At 47.1% G+C, this 19,336-nt stretch overlaps 1 protein-coding gene across 1 annotated transcript in view; it reads left to right on the top strand.

Annotated features, from left to right (window-relative positions):
- PTPN22 (protein tyrosine phosphatase non-receptor type 22) overlaps positions 1-19,336 on the top strand; it is a 44,734-nt gene that overhangs the window by 1,989 nt on the left and 23,409 nt on the right. Inside the window, exons 2-8 of the mRNA XM_029572842.1 lie at positions 5,640-5,748; positions 6,612-6,688; positions 7,432-7,527; positions 17,450-17,488; positions 18,320-18,391; positions 18,481-18,540; positions 19,124-19,266. Of these exons, the coding sequence (XP_029428702.1) occupies positions 5,640-5,748; positions 6,612-6,688; positions 7,432-7,527; positions 17,450-17,488; positions 18,320-18,391; positions 18,481-18,540; positions 19,124-19,266 (596 nt within the window). The remainder of the gene's footprint in view (positions 1-5,639; positions 5,749-6,611; positions 6,689-7,431; positions 7,528-17,449; positions 17,489-18,319; positions 18,392-18,480; positions 18,541-19,123; positions 19,267-19,336) is intronic.

Raw genomic sequence — 19,336 nt, 5'->3', positions numbered from 1 at the left:
GATCCATGTGGTCTTCATCGGTGTCATGGGCTTGTGACCTTTAATGTCCTTGAAGAGCACGTTCGCCGATAACCTTCCAACCCTTTTTTTTTTTTTTTTAAATGGATGCAGATGACACCGTTGCTGTTTTAAGCACATCTGGGCTTGCACTGCTGAGATTCACCCCCTATTTGCACCGAGTCCTGGAGTTTTGCACAGCCTGAGCCCCCGTCACTCGTGATGTTTTTACTGACATAAATTCTTTTTCTGGACATGGCCTTCTGTTTGTTTTCTATGTTACTGACTGTCAGTAAACTTAATCAAGCTGACTTAGGGAACAGCCAATTTACTGACAGTTGGCAGCTCTGCTTTTGCTGCAGATTTGGATTCTGCAGGAAACCCCCTGTCCAGCTTCAGAAGAGGGAATTGTGATAAAGCACGGGGGCCTCCTACCGTAGCGGCAAGTTGCAGAAATCTGTTTTGAAGGTGGAATGCAGCCCTGGGCTGGGACGGGGGCGACTTGTACCTGTTAACAGCAGATTTCAGGTACAGAGAGGAAAGCAGAGCTGAGAGCGAGATGCACAAGCAGTGATCTGACCCCTGTACCCCATACTCGCTGCACATCCATGGAAGGGGGGGAGGTGTCCTCTCCCTCCCCACTTCTTTTTCTGGAGGAAACATGATTTAATAATAAATGAGATGAAGAGAGGAGAGCAGAGCCACTCACCCTTGCATCACCCGGGGCACAGGAGATGACTGTGTTCCTCCTGAGAGGTGAATCAGAGCACCCAGCCTGGAAAGTATTTAAGATGACAGCAGCAGGTTCGGCAGCGGTGCCGAGAAGCCCTCGAGGTGCAGTCTCTTGGAGACGGGGAGATCCCCGGCGTGTGTTGCTGTCAGGACGAAAACAAAAAACCAGTTAGGAAATGGAGGCGAACTGGGCCAGCCTGGTGGCTTTACTGCCACGCATAGGACCTGGGCCTAGCGCTCCCTGGGCTGCGGAGGTAGCATTCACAACCCCTGGGATGGGAAGAAGTCTGTCATTGTGTGATGGGGACCCCTAGTGGGCAGAGTTTGGGTTCTCGACTGCCCGGCTCCCCCCCCCCCCCCCCCCCCGGTCAAGGGTGGGAGGGGCTATAAACAGTGGAAAAAAATCCCTGGCCCTGGAGGGGGGAGGAACGGACTCGAGTCACTGCTGACCCAGCCCAAGGGGGAGAATCTGAACTGGAAACCGGGGTCCCAGTGCGGCAGCCTGGCCTGATCCAGCTTTTACTGGCAGCTCCAGGACTCACACGTGCGTTTCATAACTGACCGGGCCGACGGGGGCTGCAACTAATTCACCCCGCAGCCCAGACTGACCCCATGCCAGGCCTGGGTCGTTCAGTTTCAGATCGCGCCAGGACCGAGGCAGACTCTCAGCGGTACAGCTCGGCGCACTTAAGGGAATCTCACTGTGAGAATCTGAAATTGTCCACCCCATCCCACCCCCCCCCCAGCTAAAAGGGCACAGACATGGCAGAGCCACACCACGCGCTGGCCTCCACCTGGCCCGGTACCGCTGGTGTCCACAATGACCAATCGGGAGCCCGGAGGCCGATGGCAGAAGCACCGCTCTCTGCCTGACCCAGGGGGCTCAGTGCTCGGAGAACGTTTTCACCCTCCTAGGCTCGGACCAGCTTTCTCGTCCTCTTCCAGAACCGGCTGAATTTTTCTTGAACAGTTTTTGTGGGCAATGTGGTGAAAAAAGAAAATAAAATCCACATCTGTTCTCAGTTTTAGATGCCTCCCACATCCCTTTTCTGACTGCTTGAGGTGCTGGAAGCAGTAATTCCTGTATTCCCCTGTTCATGCCTGCACGGCTGCTTTACAAGAGAAAACCTTTGCTGGCTCATAAGAAATTGCCAAACTGGGTCAGACCAAGGGTCCATCAAGCCCAGCATCCTGTTTCCAACAGAGGCCAAAACCAGGCCACAAAACCTAGCAAGTACCCAAACACTAAGAAGATCCCATGCTACTGATGCAATTAATAGCAGTGGCTGTTCCCTAAGCAAACTTGATTAATAGCCATTAATGGACTTCTCCTCCAAGAACCTATCAGTGCTGTGCCGAGCGCTTCAGCCTGTCCCTGGTGAGGCAGGGACCCAGGAGAGGAGGACAGTGATTCATCCCTGCTGCTGAGTTTCCCTCTCTCTACCTCTGCTCTAATCCCCGGCTCTGTCACTGGCTATTTCATCCCCTTTATCATTTTGGTCGCCCTTCTCTGCACTTTCTCCAGTGCAAGTATAACTTTTTTGAGATGCAGCAACCAGAATTGTACTCAGTATTCAAGGTGCGGTCTCACCATGGAGCGATACAGAGGCATTATGACATTTTCCGTTCTATTAACCATTTCCTTCCTAATAATTCCTAACATTCTATTTGCTTTTTTGACTGCTGCAGTACACTGAGCCGACGATTTTAAAGTATTATCCACTATGATGCCTAGATCTTTTTCCTGGGTGGTAGCTCCTAATATGGAACCTAACATCGTGTAACTACAGCAAGGGTTATTTTTCCCTATATGCAACACCTTGCACTTATCCACATTAAATTTCATCTGCCATTTGGATGCCCAATCTTCCAGTCTTGCAAGGTCCTCCTGTAATGTATCACAGTCTGCCTGTGATTTAACTACTCTGAATAATTTTGTATCATCTGCAAATTTGATTACCTCACTCGTCATATTCCTTTCCAGATCATTGATATATATATATTGAAAAGCACTGGTCCAAGTACAGATCCCTGAGGCATCCACTGTTTACCCTTTTCCACTGAGAAAATTGACCATTTAATCCTACTCTCTGTTTCCTGTCTCTTAACCAGTTTGTAATCCACGAAAGGACATCGCCTCCTATCCCATGACTTTTTAGTTTTCTTAGAAGCCTCTCATGAGGGACTTTGTCAAATGCCTTCTGTTTTGGGGGTTTTTTTTTAGATACTTTCACGTAGCTTCTTGCCTCCAGCAAATTGGGTCTGAGATAGGAGCCTGTGTGGTGGGCTCTGCATCATAAGCGACAGGTTACGCCAGTCTGGGCTTTTCCCCTTTGCATGCTGGGAGCAGAAGTTCCTTCTGACACAACGCTACCTCTGATAGCCTCGACAGCAGATACCAAAACGCCAGGAAACCCAAACACCTAGAGTAGCAGTGGTTTTCCTACAACCAGACAGGGTAATCCCATCCTTTAGAAGATTAGAAGAGAGGCTGCAGGTGTAGTTATTTCATGATTTGGGTTATGTGATCAAACTCTCCCCCCTCCCCCCCTTCATTTACAGTGTCCTACAAGCAACCATGTCTGCCTGCTCCCTCGCTTATCGCTTCCTGCCTGCTTCTCTGTGGTTTGAGCTGGGGGCAGGCAAAGCACAGGAAACGTCATATCAAAACTACACACTTTGTGCAGAGAGAGCCTCGCTGGACGCAAGGCACAACCACTCGCCCGAAGGAAAATAAGAGACGTCTTAAATTATACCCCTCCCGCAGCTTGGCGCCTCCTTGAGCACATGAGAGGTGCCAGGCTGAGTCAGTCCAAGGTCCATCGAGCCCAGCATCCTGCCTCCGACAGTGGCCGGTCCGGGTCACAACTTGACACTTGGCAGATCCATTCCATGCTGGGATAAGGGTTAGCAGGGACTTTCCCATGGCTTCTTGGCTAATAATGTTTTGCAGACTTTTCTTCCAGAAACTTGTCCAAATATCTTTTATCAAAAAAATGTGGTTCTTAAGGGGGTCCATGCAACCAAGCACAACATTATAAATGTGCAATTACCACAGGAAGAAATGAGTATTACAGAGACCCCCCCTACGTTTTATACCCCATCCCCCCACCTCTTTTTTCCGACTCCTTTAACAGTCATAGATATTCAACACCGCACTGCGCGTTCTGGTGATCAAAGAGTCCAGAAACCATCTCCAAGTACAAAGAAATATCCTCCTTTTAGCCAAAACTTGTTGCATCACTGACATCTTCTCCATGGTCATTTGATTGTGCATTTGTATCTTCCACATGGAGACACCCACTGAATCAGGATACGGTGTTTTAAACCCGCTATGCTCATCGCCTTGACCACGTCCTCCAGCCACAGACTCCAGAGCTTGATTGTGCATTGAGTGAAAAAATTACTTTCTCCGATTTGTTTTAAATGTGCTACCTGTTAGTTTTATGAAGTATCCTCCTAGTCTTAGTACAGTTTGACAGGGTAAATTAGGTTGTGTTATTCCCCGTTTCTTCCGCCCCATGCATGATTTTATAAACCTCTATCATATCCCTTTTCATCCCCTCCCCTCTCAATTGCCTCTTATCCTAGCTGAAGAGTCCTAACTTCTTTAGCCTTTCTTCACAGGGGAGCTGTTCCATCCCCTTTATCATTTTGGTTGCCCTTCTCTGCAACCTTTCTAGTTCTGTTATGTCTTTCTTGAGATGGAGGGATCGAAAGCTTACATAAGCAAAAAATGTTTCTTTTATTCACACCTAGCTCATGTTAAAATTTAGTGGCTGGAGAAAATGGTTTGGAAAGTATTGTCTAAGCTTTTTTATACTTATTACATAGGCTTTCTTTGAACTCATAATGTGAAAATCTCAGTGATTAATAAACAATGCACTTCATATATTATTGGACTTTGAAATATTCTAAAGTTCAATCAAAACCGGATATGTATAACTTTTATACTTGTGGCTCAGATTTAATGAATTTAATTAAATTCACTTTATTCACCGTTACACAATTGTATTGTTTTGACTTTTTAGTAGGGATGTGCATTCGTTTCCTCCGAATTGACAGTACTTGTGTATTTTGCTGACTTTCTAGTAAATGCAGGAATCATTATTTTTGGATAGCAAAAAAGTATTTTTTTTGTGACCAGCTCCTGCACACTGAGGACTAGGTCTAAAATAGTTCCCCCTCTCATCAATTTCAGGACCAGCTGCTCCATGAAACATTTAAGGCATCCAGAAACTTTTCCTCTCTACCCTCTAATGTCCTGCTGAGATACCCAATTAATACTAGGGTTATTGAAATCCCCCATTATTATTGTGTTGCCAATTGTATTTGCCTTTCTAATTCCCATTAGCAGTTTGCTGTCTGATTCTTCATCCTGGCCAGGTGAATGGTAGTATATACCCACTGCTATACTCTTCCCCAGCACGCATTTCTTCAAAAGAACTTTGTTTAGAAAAGGCTTTGTGTGAATAGCATGCCCCCAAAATTCTGGCACAGTGTGGCAATTTATGAGCTGCTCTGCATCTTCTTTTTCTAATTCATCAGTGTCTCTCTTATTACAGGAGCATGTTGAGCTCTGGATGCCTCCTTACTCTGATGATCAGAGCAGTGCATGGCTGCCTTTTATTAAAGAAGGGGCATACCACAGCATGAGCTGAAGAGGGGATTTCTGTTAGGCTCTACTCCGGTTCCTCAGGGTCAGGCTGGCTTTTTGTCAATCCATTTATGGATTTGAGGTTATTTGCTCTTCTTAGAGTAACAGGAACTACAAGTCTAGAGATGCAATGGGGTAAAACCAGGGCTGGGTCAGTCTGCTCTGAAAATCTGGAGCCGGTTGGCAGCCCTCTGGCAAAGTCATGCAGGCATTTCTGCCTGAAGTAGCATCTTATTTTGCTGTTTTGTTGCAGAAACTAAAAAGGCAATCAACGAAATACAAGACTGAGCGGACCTACTCCACCGCAGTAGCAGAGAAACCAGAGAACATCAAGAAGAACAGATATAAGGACATTTTACCTTGTAAGTTTAATTTCAGTCTTCCTCTGCCACCTGATTGTGCCCTCTGCTCTTGCGGTTGCTGTCTCCCTCCAGGTCCACTGCACAGGTCCTGGATTTTGCCTCATTGCATGCAGGGAGTTGTACTTCTGCGCTTTACTTGGGGAGCTCAGTAGGGTAAAAAAAAAATCCCAGAATTGTGACTTCATGCAGGCAATGGGGCAGAAAAACAGGAGTCGACCTACCTGATAACCTGGGAGGAGGTGGCCCCCGTGATCCTCCTGTGGCCTCTTTTGGTTGAGAGGAAGGGGATGTGGCTTTCACCCAGAGCTTATCCAGTGCTGGCCAGCAGGTGTTGCCACAGCAGTCGCCCCAAATGTGGATAAAGTACAGGTCTGCCCCCACCTCCCGTGGTAGCAGGCTCCATGTTTCTTTTCCAGGGCAGGCTGTTCCAGTCCTGCTTAGCAACGCTGCTTGTGACCTCGGGCAGGTTCTTCACCCTCCATTACCCCCCTCAAAGGCAGGGACCTGATCTGTAACTGGGCTTGGAAAGCTGAGTAATTAAATCCAGTTCCACGTTGATAAAAGTCTTACACTGAAATACTTTCATAGTAGAAGCCGTGTCTGGAGTCAATGGGCACTCTCTGACTCTGTGTATGCCACTTGTATATCTCAGGCGTCAAAATCTCTTTAACCCAGAGCATCAGATCAAATTCCCATTGCTTTCTAGTTCCCAGGAACAAAGGATAAATAACTCCACAGCTCCTCTATACTGAATATAAAGTTCCGAAGACGCGGCTGAAATTCACAATAATTGTCTACGTTTTGCAAGCTTCTTTTGTATTAAGTTGTGGTTGACCCCATCTTGTGTTTTTCTTCCCCCGCAGTCGATCACAGCAGGGTGGAGCTGTCTTTGATAACCTCAGACAATGATTCAGATTATATCAACGCAAACTTTATCAAGGTAGGATAGCTAATGAGCGGTCATAAGTCCACTTGCTTATGAAATCTGGCTGAAACATCGGCCCAGGACTGGGCATTGGACGCATTATTGCAAAGGTGCGCTCCTGGACCACTGCTTCAGCAGACTCTACTGGTGCAGAGCTTTCCCTCGAAACAAGGATCTATGTTGGGTTTCTGCCAAGTTTCCATATTTTATTTTGCATACAAAAAATATATAGGAAAAAAAATTGCCTGTAATCAGTTTAGATAAGCAAGTGGACTGATGCTGAAAACTCTTAACTAACCTGTACACCTACACATTGCAATTCAGCTCATGACATGATGATCCAGTTTCTTAATATCTTCTAGCCTTAGGATTCTGGATTAAGTTTTATGATTTGACTTCTCTTTTGCTGTAATTTATTTGGTTCTTTCTGTGGGCTGCATTTAGTTTGGAGAGTTAAAACACTTATCAGATCTGTGTACTTGTCAGAGCACAATAAACAGGGAAGTGTTCTGATTAACTTCAGTTAGACTAACAAAACAGAAAAAAAAAAAGATTTGCTAAATAGAAGAACTTGAGATGAAAAGCTCTGGCAATGTGTTTAGAAGTTGCGCATTTTCCTTTATTTTCCCTGTACGATATCTTTAAAAGAGATCAGTTGGTTCTGGGAGTGAGCCCGGTCCACTGGTGCCCCTCCCAAGCCCCATCGGTCTGGAAACAGAAGACCTTCCGGTTGTGATGGAGTTTGCATTGTGTTTCAGGGGGTGTATGGGCCGAGGGGCTATATCGCCACCCAGGGACCGCTGGCGCACACCGTGCTCGATTTCTGGAGACTGATCTGGGAGTACAACGTTCTGGTAAGGCGAATGTTGGGCTTCTTGTCTTTCGCTGAGCTTTAACACACACTTATTTATTTATTTATTTATTATACCGTCGTCCTGTTACCAATGACGACGGTTTACAGCAAGGATAAAACATGTTAAAATATTAAAATCAAATTGTGAACTATCATAACAGGTTGCATTAAAGTTATTGGAAACATATAAACCTAAAAAAATAAAACTTTGTGACTTTTCAAACATGTGTTAGTTTCAAAATAATGCACTATAAAGTAGCTCTTTAGATGGTTAAAACCTTTTTATTTAATGATGCATACAATTACAGTACTATCACCTAAATGATTACCCTGATTTATCCATATCCGTTTGATACCTGTTAATCAAGAATTACTTTATTATGTTTATTTTATTATGTATGTGAACTATGTTTTATGCTTTACATTTAAATTTGTTTTATTGTGTATGTAAACTTGTAAACCGCCTAGACGGACACGTAAGTGACCCCATGTGCGGTATATAAAAAACTTTTAAATAAATAAAATAAATATTAGTTTTCTCGCCTTGCACTGTCATATCTCTGATAGCTCTCTCAGTTTGCATTAATGTTCTTCTCATAGGCCTATTTGAACAGCCAAGTTTTCAGGTTTTTCTCTCTTTGCAGTCTTAACGCACAAGGTAAGGGGCTCTGTAATGTAGGCCCTGCAGTCACTGTGGCTCTTTCTCTTACCTCATTCAATGTGCAGTTCGCCCAGGTGGAATATTTAGGCGACCTTTATTCGCAGATCTTAAGTTTTGTTGTGGAATATAAAGATGCAACGAAGCAATCAACCACTCTGAGTTATCATTATTGATCGCTTTATTTACTAGGCATAGTACTTTGTATTGTATTCTAAATTTTACAGGAAACCAAATGAAGAGCCATGAGTACTGGAGTAATGTGGGCCCGATAACTGTAATGATCTTACTGTGTTTGGGGGCAAACCAAATAAGAAAGCATTACAATAATCTATATTGGAAAAGAATTAATGTTTGAAGTACAGTCCGAAAATCTTCATAATTAAGTAGGGGTTTCAGACGCTTTAAAATATGCAGTTTATTGTCACTGATGTGCTTCTTCATATTAAGATCACCGTCAATTATTATACCCAGATCACGTGCATGGTCAGTCGGTTTTATTTGCATTGATTCTGTTTTAAAGTAGATAGGTGCTTTTGATAGAAATTTCCTCTTTAACAGTATAATTTCCATTTTTTTTGATTATTTAAAACCCAATTTCATATGAACCAGTAATGGCTGTATTCCTCTAGGGAATTTCTGATGGGAACTAGGAATTGCACATCCTCTGCATATAAGTAATAACAAATGCCTAATCCCGATAGTGGCTTGCACGATGGTAGCCATGTATATGTTAAAAAGGGTCGTGGATAAAGATGATCCTTGCCCGTACCCCTGCATCCAAATCAATGTTATTTGATAGGGAGTGTTTGGTGTTTGGGTGGATCCTTGGACACTGTGGCAGCTGACCACGCCCACGGGGGGCAGTCCCGTGAGGGACCACAGTGTCAGGCTAGACTCTGGCCACACAAACACAGATTGAATCTTTATTTAAACAGTTTTGGAAACCACCAGAGGTGGCAGTAGTGAGTAGTAGATGTTGAGCCCGGCTGGGCGAGTATCCCACAGGACGCTGGAACAGCGAATCCTCTGCTTGGCTGTGCTGTAGTGGAAAGAGACTGAGAGTTATGAGTACACAGTGAGAAATATACAGAGTCCCAGGTAGAATTGGTGAAGCTCTGAGACAGGGAGACTCCGTAGTATAGTACTCACACGGCGGTTCCACTAGACGAGAGGTCTGGCACTGGAACAGAGGGCAGGCCCTCGAGGAGCGAGTACCTGATCCCTTAGAGTAGAGAGACGCAGTGGTATTGTACTCACACAGTGATTCCACTAGATGAGAGGTCTGGCACTGGAACAGAGGGCAGGCCCTCGAGGAGCGAGTACCTGATCCCTTAGAGCAGGGAGACTCAGTGGTATTGTACTCACACAGCGATTCCACTAGACGAGAGGTTTGACACCGGAACAGAGGGCAGGCCCTCGAGGAGCGAGTACCTGATCCCTTAGAGCAGGGAGACTCCGTGGTATTGTACTCACACAGCAATTCCACTAGACGAGAGGTCTGACACTGGAACAGAGGGCAGGCCCTCGAGGAGCGAGTACCTGATCCCTTAGAGTAGAGAGACTCAGTGGTATTGTACTCACACAGCGGTTCCACTAGACGAGAGGTCTGACACTGGAACAGAGGGCAGGCCCTTGAGGAGCGAGTACCTGATCCCTTAGAGCAGGGAGACTCCTTGGTATTGTACTCACACAGTGATTCCACTAGACGAGAGGTCTGGCACTGGAACAGAGGGCAGGCCCTCGAGGAGCGAGTACCTGATCCCTTAGAGCAGAGAGACTCCGTGGTATTGTACTCACACAGCGATTCCACTAGACGAGAGGTCTGGCACCGGAGCAGAGGGCAGGCCCTTGAGGAGCGAGTACCTGATCCCTTAGAGCAGGGAGACTCAGTGGTATTGTACTCACACAGCGATTCCACTAGACGAGAGGTCTGGCACCGGAGCAGAGGGCAGGCCCTCGAGGAGCGAGTACCTGATCCCTTAGAGCAGAGAGACTCAGTGGTATTGTACTCACACAGCGATTCCACTAGACCAGAGGTCTGGCACTGGAACAGAGGGCAGGCCCTCGAGGAGCGAGTACCTGATCCCTTAGAGTAGAGAGACTCAGTGGTATTGTACTCACACAGCGATTCCACTAGACGAGAGGTCTGACACTGGAACAGAGGGCAGGCCCTTGAGGAGCGAGTACCTGATCCCTTAGAGCAGGGAGACTCAGTGGTATTGTACTCACACAGCGATTCCACTAGACGAGAGGTCTGGCACTGGAACAGAGGGCAGGCCCTCGAGGAGCGAGTACCTGATCCCTTAGAGCAGGGAGACTCAGTGGTATTGTACTCACACAGCGATTCCACTAGACGAGAGGTCTGACACTGGAACAGAGGGCAGGCCCTCGAGGAGCGAGTACCTGATCCCTTAGAGCAGGGAGACTCAGTGGTATTGTACTCACACAGCGATTCCACTAGACGAGAGGTCTGGCACTGGAACAGAGGGCAGGCCCTCGAGGAGCGAGTACCTGATCCCTTAGAGCAGGGAGACTCAGTGGTATTGTACTCACACGGCGGTTCCACTAGACAAGAGGTCTGGCACTGGAACAGAGGGCAGGCCCTCGAGGAGCGAGTACCTGATCCCTTAGAGCAGGGAGACTCAGTGGTATTGTACTCACACAGCGGTTCCACTAGACGAGAGGTCTCACACTGGAACAGAGGGCAGGCCCTCGAGGAGCGAGTACCTGATCCCTTAGAGCAGGGAGACTCAGTGGTATTGCACTCACACAGCGATTCCACTAGACGAGAGGTCTGGCACTGGAACAGAGGGCAGGCCCTCGAGGAGCGAGTACCTGATCCCTTAGAGCAGGGAGACTCAGTGGTATTGCACTCACACAGCGATTCCACTAGACGAGAGGTCTGGCACTGGAACAGAGGGCAGGCCCTCGAGGAGCGAGTACCTGATCCCTTAGAGCAGGGAGACTCAGTGGTATTGCACTCACACAGCGATTCCACTAGACGAGAGGTCTGGCACTGGAACAGAGGGCAGGCCCTCGAGGAGCGAGTACCTGATCCCTTAGAGTAGAGAGACTCAGTGGTATTGTACTCACACAGCGGTTCCACTAGACGAGAGGTCTGACACTGGAACAGAGGGCAGGCCCTTGAGGAGCGAGTACCTGATCCCTTAGAGCAGGGAGACTCAGTGGTATTGTACTCACACAGTGATTCCACTAGACGAGAGGTCTGGCACTGGAACAGAGGGCAGGCCCTCGAGGAGCGAGTACCTGATCCCTTAGAGTAGAGAGACTCAGTGGTATTGTACTCACACAGCGATTCCACTAGACGAGAGGTCTGACACTGGAACAGAGGGCAGGCCCTTGAGGAGCGAGTACCTGATCCCTTAGAGTAGAGAGACTCAGTGGTATTGTACTCACACAGCGATTCCACTAGACGAGAGGTCTGGCACTGGAACAGAGGGCAGGCCCTCGAGGAGCGAGTACCTGATCCCTTAGAGTAGAGAGACTCAGTGGTATTGTACTCACACAGCGATTCCACTAGACGAGAGGTCTGACACTGGAACAGAGGGCAGGCCCTCGAGGAGCGAGTACCTGATCCCTTAGAGTAGAGAGACTCAGTGGTATTGTACTCACACAGCGATTCCACTAGACGAGAGGTCTGACACTGGAACAGAGGGCAGGCCCTCGAGGAGCGAGTACCTGATCCCTTAGAGTAGAGAGACTCAGTGGTATTGTACTCACACAGCGATTCCACTAGACGAGAGGTCTGGCACTGGAACAGAGGGCAGGCCCTCGAGGAGCGAGTACCTGGTTCCAGGGAAGCAGTACTGTGGAACAGGTGGTAGTTGTACTCACAGATGGAAACTGTTAGTGAAGTCTTCCAAGTAGAAAGGGTGGTAGATGCAGGCAGCGACTCAGGGAACATGGGCCCTCGAGGAGCGAGTACCAGTTCCTGATAGCACCTGAAAGAAATAGAAGAGGCCCCCGAGGAGCGGGTACCCCATTAGCAGTAAGAGTTCCAGGGAATGCTGGAGTGGCAGAGTAGCTTCAGTACGGAGAGCGAATCCCATCCGCAGTATTCGAGTCGTTGCTAATTCAATTAGCTAGCAAAAAAGGTAGGCTTAAATATCCAGGCAGCGTGATGTCATCTCAGGGGGGACGCCCCTGAGGTTCGCGCCAATGAGGAAATAAAGATGAGGGCGACATGCACGCGCGCGCTCCCTATGGTACCTTGGAGGAGCATGGCGGGAAGCAGCACAAAAGCTGGTCTGGGGACGCCGGAGAGGTCGGCAGACAGACGCCCCGGCAGCCAGTAGTCCGAGGTGAGCGGGAGGAGCCACAAGAAGAGTAAGGTAGGCGGGGCGAAGCCATCGCAGACCGACGGTCGCAACAGGGCGTTACCGATTCTTACCTGGAAGTACGATCTTTTAAATATGATGTAAATCATTGGAGGGTTTTATCACTAAGTCCAATTTCAGACAACCCATGGATCATAATAGTATGATCCACGATGTCAAACGCAGCAGACAGGTCAAGTGAAATAAGTAAGTATGATTGGCCTGCGTTGCATCCTCTTAAGACAGTTATCTGTCAACGCTAATAATAAAGATTTCGGGTTAAAATTCTTTCTGAAACCGAATTGGGTCAGAAAAGTGGTTCATTTCAAGATGTTCAACCCGTTGTGTTTGTACTATTTTTTCAATTATTTTTGCTATTAACGGTAATTTTGAAATTGGACTAAAATTATTTAAGATGCAGAGTCAGCGGTTTTTTACTTTTTAAGATTGGTCTTATTAAAGCACATTTTAATGATGGTGGCTTTTCGCCTTCTCTAAGTGACAATTCATGTAGAAATCGTTTTTCTGATTTTCTTCCATGATTTTATGGGAATTGCATCTAATGAATGGTTTGCTGGGTTCATGTTTTTTTTATAATTAATTCAGTTTCTATTGTGGATATATTCTTAAAGGATGTGCAAGGAGTCGTAGCACAGGACTGTAATATTATATTCTGATTTTGAATTGCTGTTGAACTATTTGTTAATTTTTGAATTTTTTCCTTGAAAAACATTGCAGAATCATTGCATTTACTTGTGGATATATTAGAATTCTCTATTTGAACATTTAGATTGGATTTTGTCAAATTGTGGACCCTTTGGGTTTTTGGCATAGAACTCTTTCCTTGGATTATTTCTGAAGGTTCAAAGGGCCCTGTACATATTCCCAAAGTCTGTTGGGAGGGAGTTCTTTGCCTTAATCTTTCTTTCTTTCTGAGCCATCTTTTTAAAATTCTCTTATCTCCTGGGTATTCCATGCTGCATTTGTCCTTTTTCCATTCACGTTCTTAATGCTAATGGGACTAAGTTCATCAGCAGTCATCGGTATTAACATAGGAGATATTACTGAGGGTTCCCGGTAGCCTCTCTTCTACTGTAAGGGGCTTACCCTAGGTAAAGGAGACTGTTTTACTCTTTACAGGGAGCTGATTAATAGTGCGTATTAACGTGACCCGAATTAATTTACGATCAGACCAGGGGATCAGCCTTGAGTCAGTTTTATTTACCTTGATTATATCTTTCTTTATGAAGGCTAAGTCGAGCTCTAGGAGCTGGCTCGCTTATACTCTGATCCCGAGCTAATGCTCTGAGAGTGACAAGAAAGGCCTCACATGCGGCCGAACGTCGTATTGCGACAACGCGCAAGTTAAAATCACCTGGTATAACAGCTGGAACATCATTTCTTATGTTGTTTGCCAATAATTCAATCAGTGGTGAGCTGTTATGCTCCATCAAACCAGGGGGCAATGAGCTAAACATAGCTGAAGGTTGTTAGCTTTGAATAAACCCAATTCAAAAGGGGGTGCAGTAGATATTTGTATTTGTTTCAGGTTTAGGTCTTTTTTTGCAATGACCATCAGGTCTCCACCTCTCTTTTCTGTTCTTGGGATTGAAAAGACTTCGTATGAGTGATGTGTGATTTGATTCATTAAAACTAAATCCAACCCTTTTAACCATGTTTCTGTAATACAACAGATCGAGGGTGAATAGTCCTCTAATAAATCATTAATTAACGGGACTTTTTTTGTTAGAAGTATAGATAACATACATGAGCCAACAGCAATGCTCTGATTAGGTGGAATTTGAACAATATTTCTAATTCTTTTTTGTCTTCGCACATTTGAACCGTTCCCCTATCTTCCTTGATTCATTTATAACATTTTTGCGATTTTGTGCTCACTCTGTTGCACAGACATGCCACTTACTCATTACTGCTAAACAATAACCATCCCAAGACGAAATATTGCACCTTCTACGTGGCCATTAGCAGATCTCAGGTTTCTGTGCGGTACATGTACACACAGTGCTCTCGTCCTTACCTGCGTGAGGCGCGCTGGTTTAACAGAGGGGACAGTTAGTAGGACCTTATTAGCAGATCTCAGGTTTCTGCCATTAAGTCTTCATTCTCTTCTCTTTTCCTTGCCTAATTTAATGCATCTGCACTGGGATGCAGTCTGCTAGTTGCATCCACGCTTCCGCTGCAGAAGAGGCCACACCCTACCCTCCTCCTGCGTTATAGCAAAGCGCTTGAGATGAGTTTGCATTCAGGGCTCTCTGTGCCGGCCATTTTGTTTTCCTCCAGCTCTTCTTTAATTTTAACATGGAATAGACTTAGTTTTTGGGTACTTGCCAGGTTCTTATGGCCTGGATTGGCCACTGTTGGAAACAGGATGCTGGGCTTGATGGACCCTTGGTCTGACCCAGCATGGCATCTTCTTATGTTCTAACAAACACCATACAGGGGTCATTGTACTGAGATTGTCAAAAATGAGAAATGAAAAGAGAAGCAGAAACATCCCAGGAAATGTTATTCACGGCATTTCCCAGCAATAAACCCTCAGTACTCATATTGCAGAGTGCTCCAGTCCACACCTAACCATCCTGGCAGCCTGGATATGGAAAGAAATGTCTCCAGTAGGTAATCTAGCCCAGTCCGTATGGTCCTAAATAACATTTTCTGCCCAGCAGCGAGCCAAACAATATTCTTTGCTCAGATTTGCAAAAATAAAATGAATTATCAAACAAGTGTGTTGGGCTGTAGTGCTACGCTCTAGTGCTGAGTTTGAAATCTGCTGTCCCAGAAATCTGTCAACGGCAGTAAACTGTGGGATGTTTCCAGAAAGGGGAATGTGGGTGGGGGGGGGGGGTTTCCCCGGTGCCAGCCAGGGAGTCCCCACTGTAATCGATTGCTCAGCGCTGCCTTAAAATGTGAGAGACCCCCGGAAACTAGCTCGGGCAACTTTACAGCCGATGCTGCGCTGAGTCTGGCGCACAGGCTAATGAGCTCTTGGACGCACGTTTTGGATCCGCTAGGCTAACACCCGATGTAAATAAGGGGATTAGCGAGTCCAAAACGTGCGTCCAAACCAGCGCGTTGCTAATAGCGCTTATCACGTGTAAATGCCTGTAGGTGAGGCTATTAGTTATTACCTCACCCTCGCCCGACGCGCTCGTTTTAACACGGAAAACTTAACGCCAGCCCCGGGGCTGCCATTAAGTCTTTATGCACTTTGAGCCATCTAAACTCCCCCCCCCCCCCCCCACAAAGCCACAAAAAAGCCCAAAATGCTGCTTTTCTGCGGTTCTTCCTACTTAGTATCAACTCGATACTAAGTAAGAGGAACCACAGGAAGCAGCATGAAAAAAAAATAAATTTCCGGCGGTCAGGTTAGGGAAGCGGATGCCCATTAATTGAGCGTCTGCTTTCCTAACCCGTGCGCAGCCACTTCCCCTGGGTACCCGATGCCATGGACGCGCTAGGGATGCACAGTTTATCCCTAGAGCGACCTTTTTTTTTTAGCGTTAACCCCCTCGTTTGAATAATGCATTGACACTTAAACTTTATCTCTCTATCCCGGACAATCCTTCAGTTATGTATCTTTTAAACAGTTCTGTCGATGACAATAATCTAGATTTTGTAAAATTCACAAATCTTACATTTTTTATATCTCGTGGCACTGTCTTGTTTCTCAGTCCCACTGCGCAGGGTTAGGCAAGCCCTCACATGTGCAGTTAGAACAGTCTGTAAATCCTTTGTGGCTTGGCTAGTCATTGCCATCTGTCCCTCAGCCGCAGCACTTCTGTGTCCGAAAGCTTGCTGGAGGCACCCGCAGAAGATGCACACAACTGAGACGGGTTGGAGTAAAGCAGATTCCATCCTAGAAACTGCTTTCCAAATGTCTCTTACGAGTCACGTTCACTGGTTCTTCCATATCTCCTGGTAATAAATAGGACTTATCCAAAGGCTGATTAACAGCGAAGGTCCTCAGTCCATAGCTCCCAAATGCTCTTGTGAAGTAGAGGGATAAGATCGTTCATGCTCCTGTACAATAGGAGCACCACTAGCCAGAGACAAGGGAACACTGACCTGAGGTCCTTGCTGGAAATTCAGATCCACTTGGCCAGTTTTGGGAGAAGTTCCTGGAGATAATACATCCCCTACAGATCCCAGTCGAGGTACAGGAGGAGGAGACCGACCACCCACACTCAAGGAAATCTCACCTGTTTCCCCCCATGACTTCCTTCCCTTGATCTTCCAATGGGGTAGGAAACGCACGTGAAATCATGATCCATCGGTCCTACAGTGGGTTTTGAGGCTTGGGGGATAGAACTCAACTTCCCCTTTCTTTTTTACCCCATTCTAAACACTGGAGAAAACATCAGAAGGGGAACACCCCTTTGGCGCTTGGCTTTGGCGCGCCGTGGTCGGCCACTTGAGGCCCGGCGCACCTCAGGACCCCGGGTGTCCATCTCCGTGCCTGTTGGGCTGGTTGGTTAGCAATTTGTCGGGCAAGGCAATTCCCCCAAATTTATTATTAATATCCTGAAAACCAGGCTGGTTAGGCGTGCCTCCAGGAGAGAGGTGGGAAACATTGCGATACCTGAATGCGTATCATCATTGGACAGGCATCATACAGGCTACAGAACTGCAGTATTATTAGTAGTAGTAGTTGGGCATCAAACGGTTATGATGAGACCAGCCTGACCCACAGAGTCAGGTGCTGCCGGTCTTCATTGTTGGACTGAGTTTAGCTTCTAAACCCATTTCTGAACTGGTGGTGCCGTCTGGTGGTTTTCTTCCGAAAGCTTCATCAGCAGCCCCAATGCAAAGGGTGACATCTGTATCACTCCCCTCCCCCAACCAAACCCCCATCGAGGCAGAATGAGGGCTCGTCCCCATTCACTTTTCTGTTTTGTTTTTTCCAGATTGTGGTGATGGCTTGTATGGAGTTTGAGATGGGGAAGGTAAGCAGCTTGCGACACCGTGCACATAGACACCGTGCGTCTGTTTATGGCGAAGTCAGTGGGGCAGACTGAGACAGACGTGTGGCCCTATGTTTTAGGCAAGCCCGTACATACTGTGGGGCAGCGATGCTCAGAGGGTACCAGGCCCTCTGCCAATGGGAAGAGTTTCCCGAGCTTCCCCTACCACGGTTATGTGCAGGAAAATGCGCCTGCATTGAATGGGCAAACAGGAACAAGCAGAAAAAGAGGCTGAATTAGCCCGAGTCTGAAACTTGCGAACAGGAGCCCCAAGTGCCGGGGTCGAAGCCTTGATAAGTGCTGCTGCTGCTCTCGGCTTTCAGACTCAGGCGCAACTCCTTCTTCAGAAGGCCAAGCAAAGCTCTTCAGGGAGAAGTTGCAGAAAGACAAAAATGTAACCTGATTCTGTTTCCGTTTCCTGGAGAGTGACTGTCGGGCTGCGTCTGTTTCCGTTGTTATGCAGTTCTGAGGGGCATCGGCCAGGGTAGTGGGCATTGAGTTATTCCCAGGCTCCTGACGAGGTTCCACTTCACCCAGGGCTTCGGCACCGTGCAAGGATACATTGCAACCTCATGGCCTAGAATCAAGGAAAATCCCCACAGACCTGGGCTCTTAAAATGTAAAACTTACTGCCTTATTATTCGACAGCAGCGATGTAGAAAGTCTTTATCCGTGCCTCGGGGGAGGGCATTAATCCGCTGTCGTATGAGGAGAAGGAGAGCGTGCACGACACTGTGCACTTCAGAAAGCCAGAAGGTTCCAGTTAGGCAGAAATGACACAAAAAGCAAATTAACTCCTAATCTTTGCAATAGAAAAAATGTGAACGCTACTGGCCAGATGTGGGACAGAAAGCTTTTGAGTGCGGACCCTTCTCCATCACTTGCGTGAGTATCTCTGGTGTCCCTGGGGTGGGGGGGGGGGGGGTCAGCGGCGCGGGGGCACTCACCCATACTCTGATTTCTTTCCTCTGCAGGAAGCTGAAACCAACAAAGCGGAATATGTTATCCGAACCCTGAAAGTTAAGTTGTACAACGTAAGTATGCAAGGCACAGCAGGCCGGGCGTGTGCAATTCAATCCTCCGTGAAGAGAAACCTAAAAACCCCGCTTCACTGAGGTCAGGAGCAGTCCGCTGATCTTCAAATCCTATTGAATGGGGCATGAAGGCCTAAACAGTGCCACAAACAATGTCTGCGATCCCTGCGCAGTCTCTGTGAGCCTTGGAAGCAGAGCCTGCAGCCATCTCTGGGATGGATATCCATGTACCCACGAGATGTCGACTGAGTAACTTGAGGATCAAGGAAACAAAGCAGGGCTGGCCAAGACTGCCCTGGTTTTCCGGACGTCCATAGTGAATGTGCATGAGATACATTTGCAGGCACCAAAAATCCGGCCTATGCTGATTAATCTCATGCACATACATTGTGGGTAGCCTGGCTGGCTCCGGGGGGGTTCCAGGACTGGTTTGGGAAGCTGTGAGATGAAGCAACCCAGCCACATTCAGCGGCAGAGTTGGAGAGAACCTGAGCTTCCTGCCTCTGAGTCCTCTCTGCAGTGACTTTTACTGTGCTGACTTGCTGCAGGGAAAATAACTGTTTTGGTCTGATTGGGTCTGCAGAATACTCGCCCGGTTTACCATTTTCACTACAAGCACTGGCCTGATCATGATGTGCCCTCCTCAACGGAAGCCATCCTTGGCATGATAGCGACTGTCCGACAGTACCAGGAGGATGACAGCAGTCCGGTGTGTGTGCACTGCAGGTGAGAGAGCCACCTGGCCTCACCCGCTCTTTTCGGTGGTAAATCTGTGCACTTGTTCGGGGTCAGTGCC

This window comes from Rhinatrema bivittatum, chromosome 12 (genome assembly GCF_901001135.1).
Source record: "Rhinatrema bivittatum chromosome 12, aRhiBiv1.1, whole genome shotgun sequence".
NCBI lineage: Eukaryota > Metazoa > Chordata > Amphibia > Gymnophiona > Rhinatrematidae > Rhinatrema > Rhinatrema bivittatum.
The sequence above is the reverse complement of the archived record's forward strand: the minus strand, read 5'-3'. Positions and strand labels throughout refer to the sequence as shown.